The sequence below is a fragment of the Rhineura floridana genome, chromosome 6, assembly GCF_030035675.1.
Source record: "Rhineura floridana isolate rRhiFlo1 chromosome 6, rRhiFlo1.hap2, whole genome shotgun sequence".
In the NCBI taxonomy this organism is placed as follows: Eukaryota; Metazoa; Chordata; class Lepidosauria; order Squamata; family Rhineuridae; genus Rhineura; species Rhineura floridana.
Genome location: NC_084485.1, coordinates 47,922,675 through 47,937,302, shown reverse-complemented (window position 1 = coordinate 47,937,302; position 14,628 = coordinate 47,922,675). Strand labels below are relative to the sequence as shown.

The 14,628-nt window shown below is 42.1% G+C and overlaps 1 protein-coding gene across 4 annotated transcripts in view; it reads left to right on the top strand.

Moving 5' to 3' along the window:
• ACSS2 (acyl-CoA synthetase short chain family member 2) overlaps positions 1–14,628 on the top strand; it is an 80,375-nt gene that overhangs the window by 20,509 nt on the left and 45,238 nt on the right. For all 4 annotated transcript variants that reach the window (XM_061631688.1, XM_061631689.1, XM_061631686.1 and 1 more), the window contains exons 3-4: positions 10,392–10,483; positions 14,129–14,232. In XM_061631688.1, coding sequence (XP_061487672.1) covers positions 10,392–10,483; positions 14,129–14,232 — 196 coding nt within the window. The remainder of the gene's footprint in view (positions 1–10,391; positions 10,484–14,128; positions 14,233–14,628) is intronic.

The window sequence follows — 14,628 nt, the reverse complement described above, 5'->3', positions numbered from 1 at the left end:
GCAGTCTCTAGAACTGTGTCACAGTGAGCTGCTGCGTGTTAAATGGCATGCCTCTTGGAACACCCTTCAAGTGGTTGTATTTCCTTAGTTGTTTTCTATTCAGCTCTTGCTGAAAAATATACCTGGCCCCTTAATGCAAAGTAGCAGCATCAAGTGGATGAGGTAGCCCAAAGCTTATTTTGGGGTCCATTGGCATATAAACCAGTTCCTTATTCCTTGCTTGGGATATAAGGAAACGGGAATAAGGAAATAGGAATAAACATCAGTCTTAGTATCGAACGTCTAGTGCTAGGGTAAACTTGCAACTGGAAGGCAGCAGCATGAGGAGTTTGTATTTTGTTTTTCCCTGTGGTGCCTTGAGCCCTGTCTAAGATAGCAGGCAGGAGTGTATTGATGTTTAGAATAGTTTTCTAAACCAGTTAAAGGTTCCTCCACTAATTTTCTTTAAAGCTAGGGGTATCAAAACATATACTGTATTATAAGACAGTACTATGTAACAGTACAGTAAAAAAAAACAGGATCTAATTATACAAGCATTTTTCCTTCTTGTCTTGTCTGTACTGCCTTCAAGTCGATTCCAACTTATGGCGACCCTATGAACAGGGTTTTCATGAGGCTGAGAGACAGTGACTGGCCCAAGGTCACCCAGTGAGCTTCATGGCTATGTGGGGATTCGAACCCTGGTCTCCCAGGTCGCAGTCCAACACCTTAACCACTACAGTAGGGCCCCGCTTATATGGCGGGTTCCGTTCCAGACCCCCGCCGTAAAGCAGAAATCGCCATAAGGCGGAACCTCATTGACTTTAATGGGGCGCGTCATGTGAAAATGCCGCAAAATGCAGCAAAAGCGGCTCTTAAAGAGGGGAGGAAAGCCGCTGAATTAGCGGAACGCCGGGAAGCAGAGCCCTACTGTACACCACACTGGCTTTCGCATTTTTCCTTAGTTTGCTTTTGTAGGTATCTGTGTAGTAAAAGGTAGAATGTCTTCAAAATATCCTATATAAGGCTTGCAGTCAACCAACCAATGCACTACCCTTGTTATGAGCTGTCTTAAGCCACCTCATCTAACCACTGTTCCCAAGAGTTGTAGGTAGATGACCCTTGCAGTAGCCTCTGAAGGAAAGTAATATGTACTGGAAAAATTCTGCTGAAGACCCAACAGGAGCCACCACCACCCCGTATGAGCCCCATTTGAGGCTATTAGTAGGAGTGCCAAGGGATGGGCAAGTGCCATAAGGTATATTTTACAATCGCTTTCTGGTTAGGCTAGTGCTACCTCTTAGGCAGTTGCAAGTAATTGTGCAATGGTGTCCCTTTGGCATAATGTGGTTGGTAGTTTTTAAAGTTTAAACATGCATTATTCTGCCTTGCTTTTAAGTCAGTACAACTATAGGTATTTCTTGATGACACCTCCCACTTTGATTTCCATATTAATCCAGTTTGCTGCCTGATTTTGGAACACACAGCTTTCACTGGCTTGGTCTTGGGATCAACAGGGGAAATAACTTTCCTGATTATCTTATTGGATCTCTCACAATGAGATTTGTGATGTGATAGACCGTTACACCTTGATGGACTGGTTCCCGAGGTTGGTGAGAGTGAAGGAATAGCCCTAGAGCAGTTTAGCTCTTGGCATATCCATGGAAGTTTATATGGGGGGGGAGCATGTTTCACATCCTGGAAACCTAGCCTATGGCATTTCCTTATCAATCCATTCTCTTTGCGTTTCTGTTTAACATTGTTTAAAGCTGCCAGGATAAATGTTCCAGAGTTCTGTGATGTTATTAGTACGCTGGTGATACCCAGCTCTATTTTTTTAACTTCAAACCAATTTTGGAGCATCAATGTCTGTTTTGAGTTCAAGTATCAAAAGACTAGGTGCCAGGCAAGAATTTATGGAGAGGATATTGCCTAACTTGGAAACCACCTGCCTGACCTCTCAAGGTGGTGGCACCTGAAGCAGGGCCTCTGAATATTATCTTAATGAATGGGTAGCCAGCCCATGTGGGAGTGGGGGAAGGGGGGGTCACATGAAGGCCCACTTCATTTAAATAACCAGCATGTTGATGCCATGTAGAACTGGATTTGAATGGTGACAGGCTGAGCAGTATTCCAAGCTGTCTGCGTGCAGTGACTGACAACCACATAGTTTCCGGTATGCTGTCACAAAATATTTCTGTATAATGGTGTTCACAACCTTATGACTCTGGCCAATCAATGAGGTAAACCATTGCACATAGATATCTCTCTGTTAGAAGTTGTTGCTGTGTGGGTTAGACTTCAAGTGGTCGCTAGTCTGCCTGTTTATATGAAGCAATTCTAATGCAATGGCAATGTACTTACATGACTGAATGGTTTTAGGAAGAGTGAGTGCACACAAGATTTCTTGGGGAAAGTATAACAGGTGTAGGTGTGTTTGCTCAGTGTCCTGATATCAGAGAGGGTGTTTTCCAAGTGTACATATTGAAGCAGCGTATCTTCTCATATACTCATGCTATAGCCTGCAGGTTTGACAACCGCAGTGCTTGTGCCAACCTGGAGATGGAAAACAGGTCTTTCTACCACAACTGGATAGGAATGGCTTCTCCCTAAAACTGTTCTCCTTCCTCCAGTAGAGAGACTGCAGTTTGTAACATGTTGCTGTGTTCTGAACATACTTTATTACATTCATATCCCACCTTCCTGCCATTACGGAGCTCATGGTAGCAAACAGGGTTTCCAGATCATCTACCATCCAGATGGAAAGGTGTGTTTTTCTTTAATAGGTTTAATGGAAAAGTTCAGTTCAGAGCGATTCGTGAATTAGCTTACAGGTTACACAGGATTCAGCATCTCTACTAGATACAGCTAGGCACAACTACACTGCACTAAGACTTTGTCACAGCAATTAGACATGCCCCCTTACCAGCCTTAAGTAAGGATGGGTGGGCTCCCTACTTGTGTGAGAAAGGTGTTACAGTTGGGAGCGTGCATGCACACGAGCACTCCTCCTCAGTGAGACAGTGGGAATCCTTTGAGCCTGCCAGCGTCACAGCCTACATGTCCAAGGCGAGGGCAGTGGGGACACTTCAACAAGGTCCTCCTCCTCAGGAGTAACAGGGTGAGTAAGGGGAGTGAATGGAAGGTGAAGAGGCAACTTCCTGATTGGGCAGTACTTCATCAGTGGTAATTGGATCTACGGGGGTGGGAGCTGTCACTGTCAGCAGCACTGGGGCCTTCGAGCTCAACCGTGTCTGAATACACATTGTAGTCAACTGTCTTACTCCAAGTAGACACATTGCAATTAATGATCTTAAGTTAGTCATATCTATTAACTTCAGTGGGTCTAATCTGACTAGGACTAGCACTGAATACCACCCATAAACAGGCAAACACATTCCAGGAACCACCTCTTCCAAACATTGCTATGAATGAATTCATAGGAACATACTTCCACTTGTGCAGTGGAACTTCCCCCTTCTCTGCCCTCCTCTGCAGCTCCCTGCATACTCTCAGAATCTTGCCCAGAAGGTTGGAGGACACTCTGGAGCTGATGTTGGGTAATAGAGTTACTGTAAACCGCCCAGAGAGCTTCAGCTATGGGACGGGCGGGGGGGGGGGAGAGAGGATGCAACCCAAAGTCTTGTCTGTGTTGCCTGTTGCTGGTGAAATATTGTAGGTTAGAAGTAGAAAATAAATAAAATACAACTCAGACTTATTCCTGATTTCAGTTATTGCATGACTATACATGCACAGTCACAAATAAAATGATGTATTTAATGCTGGTTGGCTAGTAATCATACTGTTTATTTATTTAATAAATTATTCTACTCTTCAGCCAAAAAGGCTCCCAGAACAACCATACAGATCACTAAAAAAAGAAAACAGTCTTTGCCCCTAGTTTTACAGTCTGAAAAGAGATGATACAAAAGGAAAATTGATTGAAAGGAAGGAGGAAAAAAGCAAATACATGTCCAAGTTTTTAGTTAGAAAAATATGGAACATAGAATAGAAAAGGATGGCTCACCAGAGTAATGGTTGGAAAACACTGCCTTAGGCGAGTGTGGTGGATTTAGGCTGAACTTCATCTGCAGTGCGCAGAAACAAGTGGCCAAGCAGGGTTTTGTTTGAAGTCCAGGGAAATGGTAGTCGGTCAACAAAGCTAAAAATAGCCCTGCAGGATGAACCCCCCACCCCAACACATGCACAAAATTAACAGCAGACCCAAAACACAGGATCAAAATCCATTTCCCCTGGAGCCATGACGTTTGTTGGGGAACATAGCTCAGGCATATACACTTGCTCTCTCATATGCAATCCCCCCTTTCATGCCAATGATTCATGACATGAGATGGCTGAGTAGGCAGCCCCCCATCCCTTTGCCTCAAAAGGGGGAGGGAGCAAAAACTTGCCCCTGTGGCCCAGAGCACCCTGCAGCTACATGAGCAGGAGGTGGCCAGCTGGGCAAGAGATCAGAAAACACCATACTTCAGCCCCCCTTCTGCAAAAAGGGGAAAATGCACACAAAAAAGCACTCAAAGGAAAAAGGAAGATAGAAAGAGCGGCTTCAGTGGTATGGCAACACATTCCCCCGAGTGCTGCAAAAAGAAAAAAAGTTATAACCACAAAGGGAGAAATTTGAAAAAGTGATCTCTCTGGTCCAGAGCTCTACCCCCAATAAAACAAGAAAATGTCTAGCAACCTGTTGTACTTAGTTGCCACCACCATTCGGATGTTGCGAAGTGTAGCTTCTTTATCTGCCTTGTGCTCTTACTGTCCAGAATGGAAGGGAGAGGGGTTGGCATCCAGTTGGAATTGACGTTAGAAAGAGGGGCATGCTCAGCCTACATGCAGGCCAGCAAAGAACTCTGAAGCCTAGTTTCTAGCCTGGTTTTCAGCAGCAGCTCTTGGGTACTTTCATAGGTGCCCACAGGTGCAGTGATGCCTAAGGGGACTGTGTTAGCAACCCCAATCTATATATGATGATTCTTTACATTGGTTAGTTGTTTTATATAAAAGTCTTAAAGTGACTTAAGAAGATGACATACAAACAGCTAAAATAAATTAAAATTCAAGAAGGTGGAAAAACAATGTAGAGTGCAAAATTCCTAACATGCTCACTCACCAACACAGAAATGAGACCTGTGTATGAAGTGCTGGTGCTATTGTGTGTGGGTTCTTTTGTGTGTGAGGAAAGTATCTAATACATCTGGATTATAGCACAGAGTTCTATTAATACCTTTCATATCATTGGTGTGCAACATCTTACATTGGATATATTGGTGAAAGTCAAAGTTGCTTTCTCTTTAAGTGACCTAGCAAGGACAATTTGTACTGGGAGAAAAACTGTTGTTTTCTTTTTTATGCCAGTTAATTTCCTGGTCTTTACACTGATCTGGCTCTCTGCAGAGTGCTGGGTGGGACCCGTTTCTCATTGGCTGTTTTGCTGTGCATGTCTCACCCTGTACCATTAGCTCTCATTCGAACTTTGAGGCTTCTTCAGAGTGTGTGAGCCCAGGGGAGGGAGTGGGCATGCAATGTGCTGCTGTTGCATTATGTAAGAGAACATAAATTAAACATGAAACCATCTTGTGCATCAGTTTGGGGCCTGACATATGCTGCAATATTCCAGCTGCTGCTATAGTTAGATAACTTGTGATTGAGGATCTTCAGGGTTTTAACATGTGCTAACCGTTAGCCCTTTTGACAAGGGAGAACAGTGACACCTGCTTATTGTGAATGGACAGAGTGAGACTTGTCTGATCTATCCTTGTGTGCTATATTCTTCTGCAACAGGTGGTTATGGAGCAGGGGTGGGGGATCAGAGGTGCTCCAGATGTTGGACTTCAGCTCCTATAAGCCCCAGCCAGCATAGCCAATGAATGATGGGAATTGTAGTCCAGTAACATCTGAAGGGTCACAGGTTTTCTACCTCTGGCGTAGAGGCTTCAATGAAAGGTTATTAGCTTGCAGCAATTAAACCCTTTACAAGAATTTGAAAGTCATACTGGATTGATCCATTAATATGCCCACCTTCTAGAGTCAAGAACTGAATATTTTGAAAGATTGTCTGGTTTTGATTTATGATCAGCTTTAGAAAAAATGTTTTAAATCATTGTGGTCTTGGGCTATGCCCAGTAGTACTACCATAGATAATCTGTATAATAGATTAGATTATGCCCATAGTATCTGTACCTGTGATGCAGGGAAGGTAGAGGATCTTTTCCCTTTATATTCTTTGTGTAAAAAGAGGGGGAGGGAAAGGGAAAAAGGCACCTGCTGTCTCCACTTTTGTATTTAAAACATAAGTAAAGTTTGAGCATATCGGATAACAGTTTCTGAGAGAAAAACCCCACAAGGGCTTGGTAACTTTGGTGGATGGTAATTTGATTTCTGTGTGTGTGATATGCCTTCAAGTCGATTATGTCTTACAGTGACCCTATGAAATCAGCTACCTCCAATAGCATTTGTTATATACCACCCTGTTCAGGTCTGTGGCTTCCTTTATGGAATCAATCCATCTCTTGTTTGGTCTTCCTCTTTTTCTATTCCCTTCTGTTTTTCCCAGCGTTATTGTCGTTTCTAGCGAATCATGTCTTCTCATTATGTGTCCAAAGTATGATAACCTCAGTTTCATCATTTTAGCTTCTAGTGATAGTTCTGGTTTAATTTGTTTGAACATCATTATTTGTCTTTTATATGGTCTATGCTATGCGCAAAGCTCTCCTCCAACATCACATTTCAAATGAGTTATTTTTCTCTTACCTGCTTTTTTCACTATCCAGCTTTCACATCCATACATAGAGATCAGGAATACCATGGCCTGAATGATTCTGACTTTAGTGTTCATCTTTGCATTTGAGCAAATTTCTGAGCGCTGGAATCTCTCTCCCTCTCTCTCCCTCTCTCTCCCTCTCTCTCCCTCTCTCTCCCTCTCTCCCTCTCTCCCTCTCTCTCCCTCTCTCCCTCTCTCTCCCTCTCTCCCTCTCTCTCCCTCTCTCCCTCTCTCTCCCTCTCTCTCCCTCTCTCCCTCTCTCTCCCTCTCTCTCCCTCTCTCTCCCTCTCTCTCTCTCTCTCTCTCTCTCTCTCTCTCTCTCTCTCTCTCTCTCTCTCTCTCTCTCTCTCTCTCTCTCTCTCTCTCTCTCTCTCTCTCTCTGTGTGTGTGTGCATCGGTCCCCTCCCCCCCAATGTGAGGTGTGGGGCAAGGACAGAAACAACGTAAAATGTTGGTGGCTAGGAGCCTTCAGTGCCTGGACAACTGAATACTTAGGGTTGTTGTTCTTTACACTCTGATTCTAAATGCAAGATTAAGGCTGCAAATCTATACACAATAGGTGTAAATCCCACTCAGTTCAATGGGGATTACTTCTGAGTAGGCATGTAGAGAATTGCACCACATTTTACAAAAGAAAACAGTCCTTCAGGGACCTGGGGAAAATATGTAAAAATCAATGTGCTATCTTGTGAAAAGTCATGCTCTAACTTGAGAGTAAGAAGCTGGCAGTTCAAATGATTTCACATAGGGTACAAGACAGCAAATGGTAGTTTAGGCTTCCAGATTAGCCTCCTGTCTTGACTTTTGTGGCAAAACAGCATTGCCTTCTAGGTGACTATGAGGGAAGCCTTGAACACTGGTCTTGTAATGAGTTTATTCTTCTTCATTCAGACTGCTAATGTATCGCAAGAGACAGACAAACTAGGGAAAACTTTGAGGGCCAGTAACTTTTATAGACTTACTTGCCAGGTTGCCGTACCAAGCCATATGATGGACACCTGTATTGAGCTACATCTGGAAGCATGGATGTGCCCACATTTGCTTGAGCAAGGATGTGTACCTTTCTTAAGTTCACAACAACCTGTTGTGGAGGGGATCAGCATTCAGTCAATAATGGTGGTTGGAATGTGTGCATTCTCTGCAGGTACAGGTAAGAACCTGCCAAGTGACAAAAGTATGGGGATGCAGCCAGATAGTTAATGCAAGAAGTTAGGACTATTCAGAAGAATTTCTCATGTATGCAGAATAATACTCCCAGTTTCAGGAGCCAAAGATAAGCCTTTCAGCAAACTGAAATGTATTTTCAGACACGTGTCAGCTGTTGGTGATCCATTTGCAGGATCCAGCAATTTTGCTTGCCATGCTAGTCGTGATGGGTGTGCTCCCATTCTCTGGCAAGTGTGATGAGCAGCCAGCCAGCCTCCCTCCCTCAACTTTGAAGCTGAAGAGGTGGGCAGAAAACTTCAAGCAGTTGTGCAGCAAACTCTGCCCTCTCTTTAGCTCCATGGCTGGGAGAAAGGCTATGGGCTGTTCAGCAGCTGCAAGCCAAGGGGTCTGGAGGGACTTGGCCATGCTGGACCAAAACAGTAAAACAAACAAATAAATAAATATTTTTTTTAAAAAAAGAAAAATCCTTGCTGGCCTTTCCTGCTCCAGATCAGAATAGGTGGGCAGGCGAGGGCTGGACACCATAGCTGGAAGGAGTTTGGGGCATCTTCCAGTAGTGGCACCCAACTGGCCACTCTCCTCACTACACTTCCCTCTGGGAAGGTGCTGGTGGAGGAGGTTTTCATGTATTGTTGGAAAGTCCTTGGCACCCAAACCAGCATTCTTCTTTTATATAGAGGACCAACACCAAATATTTTATGATGTTTCTGTCCTTGACCAGACCTGGCACTTAAAAAAAAAAAATCGCTGGTCCCTAAACACTTGATTATAGTGCTTAGGGATTTGAAAAATATTTTCCTAAACTCCAGCTACTATGCCTTCACCTGTCTAAAGGCAACTTACATATGACCACATGACTGACAATGTTTAAGCTATGTTTGAATGCTGAGGTGTAGAGAAGTCAAATCTAGAAGATTGATGGCAAAACTATGGGAATGCCACTTGGCCAAAGATGAAAAGCAGGTTTGGGGAAACGTTTTCACCCGATGGCTGGATCAAGAACTGTCCTTCTGTCTTTGGACCATTTTTGACAGTTGGGTAGGGTTGTCCACCTGTCAGTTACCTGAAGTCAACTTCAAAGGAGTTTGCTGTTGGAGCTGATCAGCTGATTGGTGTTGTTGGTGAGCCCTGCTTGCCAAGGGAACAGTAGGGCTCCTAATTGTTCCTTTGGAGCTGGATCTTGTATGCTATCTCATACATCATTAAGTATGGGGCAGGTGGGTATCATTTGAGGGAAACGGCCTTGTGTGCCAAATTAAGACTAATCTGGCCCATGAGCTCGTGAAAATGTTTCTGTGATCTTTCCAACATCCAGACAAATTACAGTTATTAACCTCATTTGGATGATATTATCTTGGTTTAATATGCTGAGAAATGAGCAAGCCTTGTCACTGAATGTACAGCCACTTTGGTCCTCCCTGTGCTGCAGGGAAAAAACTCTTCCCCTCCCCCCCTGTTATGCTGCAGCCAACTCAGAAGGGACAGGAAGGGGGGAGGCATGAATTTTCAGGCGCCTCTGCAGTCAGAAGAAGCAGAGTTGGGGATTGTTGTGTCTGAGCAGGAGTGTGCGGGAGGGGGGCAACTTGCTCTTCAGCCATTTCCCACGAGTAACGCCCTTTCCGAGGAGCCGAGCGCACCGCCCCCAGTTGATGCAGAGAACTTGGGGGAGGAAGTTTCAGAAGCAGTGCCAGCACCTCCTTTCCCAAGCAGTTCCCAGGAGGATTCCAATGAGGCACTGCCTCTTGACCTCGAGCCTGTTGTTCGGGAGCAGGTGTCTTCGGATGAGCAAGTGGAGGCGCAAGAAACGGACAGGGCAAAGACAGGAGTTACGAAGAAGAAGGAATCAGAGATTACGTTCGAAAACATTTCCTATATAAGCCTGCTGCTCCCGGGGGGGGGGGGTCGCTGAGTCAACTTCCTTCACACGCTGCAGAGCATGTCTAGAGTTTAGTTAGGGACTTTAGTGAGTTAGCATAGGATTTCCCATGAAGCGCAATGCTTTGGATGTATCCATTACTCTAATAAAACGAGATTTACTTGCACACATGCTCCAGCCTCATTCTTTTGGCTCTGGGTGGGACACCCCCCCCGATTTTCAGAAAGGTACATAGCATGTAGATTACAGTAAAATCTAATACTGTCTGCTTGGAGAGTTTTGCAGACAGTAAACCAGGAAGTTTTCCATTAACTAGACTATCTCGTTTTGTCTGAACTGGAAAACCATGACTAACAGTTTTAGATGTCTACTTATCTTTAAGGTGTCTTCTATCATTTCTGCTTCATTTTTCTAGAATGCTAGAAATAAGAGAAGTTAAGAAACTTACAAGTTGTAATATTTTAAGATTTGGTCATTTGTGACCCTTGGGGAAGTATGGGTGGCATTGAGCTATATTTGCTGTTCAGACTGTACAGTCATGGATTGTCCTTGAGTGCCTGTGTTCATAATTGATCTTTTTTTTTTCCCTTGTAGGGAGGGAAATGAACCAGGGGAATCCATGACGATCACGTACAGTGAATTGCTGAGCAAAGTCTGCCAGTTTGCTAATGTTCTTCAGGAGCAAGGTATCTTAACTGTGCGGGAATCTGCATCATCTGCATCTTTGCATATTCAACTATATTCATTTTATAAATACCTATTTTTTATTCCGTATACATATATTTCTGCCTATAAAATACATTTTTTTAAATGTTCTCTTGTCCCCCCTTTCTGATTTTGCATACCTCCATATAGTTAGCAATTGATAAAAGGGTAAAAATGATAATGGACTGCCTTCAAGTCGATTCCGTCTTATGGGCGACCGTATGAATAGGGTTTTCATGGCCATTGGGCAGTGACTGGCCCAAGGTCACCCAGTGAGCTTCATGGCTGTGTGGGGATTCGAACCCTGGTCTCCCAGGTCGTAATCCAACACCTTAACCACTACACCACACCATATATTTGTCACTTTTAAAGCAAAATATATCACCAGTAGCCTTGTAAGATTTTGTGTTCTACTTCCAGCATATAAACTTTGTCTCATTAATTCCAACATTGTTCTTTAGCAGAGGTCTCTGTCGCTTCCAAACATGGTCTTACGTAGGATTTATATTTTTTTATTAAAATATAATCAGATAAGATTATCTGCATCATTGCATATTCAACTATATTCATCTTATAAATACCTATTTTTTATTCTGTATACATATATTTCTGTCTATAAAATACATTTTTTTTAAATGTTCTCTTGTCTCCCCTTTCTGATTTTGCATACCTCCATATAGTTAGCAATTGATAAAAGGGTTGTATGTCTCTCTTTACATAAATGCTGCACAAGGTTCATTTACAGAATGTGGATAGTAGAGTTGTTATGCAGGACAGAAAACTATCTTATATCATAACCAGAATAAAAAACGCAGGGCTTCTGAAATACGCTATATAAGAGAGAACTTTGGAACTCCCTACCTATTGACATCAGGCAGGGGCCTTCACTATATTCATTTCATTGCCTACTTAAAACATTTTTGTTTAGGCAAGCCTATCCAGACATTTAGATGTTGATGCCTTTTAATCTCTTGTTAGTTTACTGCTGATATTATCTTTAAAATGTTTTTGTTTTGCATTGTTTTTATTTGATAATTTTAGTATTTCTTGCAAGGTTTTGTTACAATCAAGTGGTATATAAATTTTGTTAAATAAATAAAAATAAACAATGAGGTGGTGGCAAAACATCTAAGAATTTTTAACCATCTTTTATTATGAATGCAGATTAAAGATTTAAAGATGTTTTTTCCAAGCAGTTGAAATTAAACCCAGATAGAGCCTTGTTGCAGTTTAATGACAATTATTTAGCATTTGATGGCTGAAATATATTGTTGGCAATCTTGAAATTATTTAGCTATGAGGATTTTTATATTTGCTGTTTTGTTTGCTGTCTTGGGTTCCTTTGGAAGAATGGGTGGGAGAGATATTGAATAAAAATAATATTATTTTTTAAAGTTATTTCTAGTCTTCTTACTATTAATAAATCTCAAAGTGGCTTGCATAAAAAAATATCCGGGTACATAAATGTACAATAAGCACAACCTTAACAATAAAATAAAATAAAATCCAGGAACAGAAATATAGCACAATATCTATATTTATTTATTGTATTTGTATACCGCCCCATAGCCGAAGCTCTCTGATATATGTTACAATATCAGTATAAAATTCTAAAAAAGAACTGCATATAATCTCGCTTTTTAAGCATAAACGAAAGTCTCAAAAACTTTCTACCCATGCAGCTGCTGTCACAACATCTCGCTTCCATCATCCACTCACATAACCATTATATCTTTACCAGGGTTTCATTTTCATTTTATTTTATTGAAAATCTTTTCATTAATTTCTTACACATAGCCAATAATATAATCAAACACCAATCATCATAGCAGCCGACGATTATATAATATACCACACCTCAGCTACATCAAATCCAGTCCACTCCCACTGAACAAGCAGGTACTCCCCTCTTGCCTCTCATCTGGGGGTGGGCAGTTCTGTACCACTGCTAGCTCTTACCCTGACGGGATGTAACTATGACGTCCTTCCCCTGGCACCACCTGTGACGCTCTCACTTGTGGCTACCAGCAGTCAGGATCGTCGTGTTTATTTTTACCTCTCTCCGCTCTAGCACAGATCTCAAAAGATCCCCCTGCTAGGCCACACTACCCAACACTCTGTTTATCCAGTATAGCCTCTAGATTGTGCCTTAGTCTCTTCCTGGCTATTTTGATACCTTGTGTCTGTGTGTTTAGGTAATTCCCAACCCCCCTGAAGCCTCTTGCCTATGAAGCTCACAGCTCTGGGTTGCTCTGTGGTACTGAATGCTGATACAATATCTCCTCCTTTACCGCTGCCACCATTAGATACAATTTCTTCTTCAGCCTTGGTTACCGTCTGTACACTCCAGCTAAGGAATCAGGCTTTAAGTAAACCAAGAAAATATTTATTGATAACACTAGGAATAACAAGATTACTTATAGATTTTGTTGACAAGCGTATGGTTTCATATATGATTCCTTAAGTTCTTAATTCTTAATATATCCCTCAGAACTCCTAATCCAATCTCTCAAAAGCTGCCTTCTCTCTACAACAACCTTCAACACCCACCACCTTCAACCAACCCACCTCTCAACAACTCCTCCAACCACTCCTCAACTGTCATCCTCTCATTTATACCTTCAACCATTCAAACACAGCCAATCATCATCCAGCATTCTACAACCCATATACTCCCCCTTCTCACTCACTCCACTTACCATATTTCCTATAATAAACCTGCACTTACCATATTTACATTATATTCACATACGGGAACATCACAGTAACCACTTTCCATCCAGTAGCTCCCAAATCATCGCACATACGGTATTCCACCAATGCCACCCCATAACAGATCCTCAGTGCGATGCTAGCAGTGAATGTAAAAAATGCAGTAAAATAGAACATAAAGATGGGTATCGGTAAAAGCAATAAATATATTGAGAATGATTACTCTTGCCTGGCACACATATTGACGCATGACTACTGAATATATGACAAGGATGTATGTGTGGCCAAAGCAAAGTGTTCTTTGTTAAAAACAAAACTCAAGGATGTTGTCAGGGTACTCTTAATAAACACTACCAAATTAAATGATGTAATATAAAATTTTTCAAAGGAAGGTAAGATGTAATAATTGCTTGCATATAACTTCTCATGTTGGATACATCTGATCAGCAAGAGAACCCTTTGATATATTTTAAAATGTTTAAATAGAAACTTACACCGTCTTAGAAACTTCTAAATAGAAAACTCTTGGTTCCACTGTAGAGATAATTATACCTGCTTATCATTGGGTCAGTTATGAGAATTTAACTTGTTAGTGTTTTGCAAACCAACCTGGAAATTAAAAATTACAGTGCACTGACCCTTGAAGAAAACTGGAGCAAAAATGCCCTCTTAAATGCAGGCATGTCGTGCTTTCCAGATTACAGTCTCTGATCCCGAGTTTTCTCAAAGTTTCATTTGTCATGCATGCCCATCTGATCTTTCAGAAATTATTTGCTTGTGCTTGTGAGCCTCACTTTTGACTTTTGTTTTGGCTTTATTCCTTCTCTTGGAATACCAGGGCCCAGGACACACAATGGTTGAATGGCGAAAGTTTCAGCTGTCTGGCATGAGAAACATCTCTTTCTCTTCCACAGGCGTGAAGAAAGGAGACAGTGTATCCATCTACATGCCAATGATCATTGAGCTGGTGGTAGCCATGCTTGCCTGTGCCAGAGTTGGAGCACTTCATTCCATTGTGGTAGGAAGGAGTAATTACTTCTGGTGTGAATTCTGTTGTTGCATGGGCAGCTGATAGAAATAAACAGTGATTGTAGTAGATCGCTATTTTAATTAAGCATCCTTTGTGCCCTTGAACTGTGTTTTTTTTTTCGGAGGGGCAGGTGAATCTTTTTTGATTGAACAGAAGCTAAAGTAAGCCACTTTGTTTTCCAGTTCAATGATTTTTAAGGGAGTATTTTCCACACTGAGTTCTCTGAACCTCTGTACACTTGCCACAAAGTCCCTGAACACTCCAGAGGATTCAGCAGAGTATTCCAGGGGCAGACTCTGTACCAAGCTGCATGTTGCAGGAGAGGTTTGATATATGGACAAGCGTCCTTTTACAATGCAGTTTGTGTGTTGCATTATTGTATGA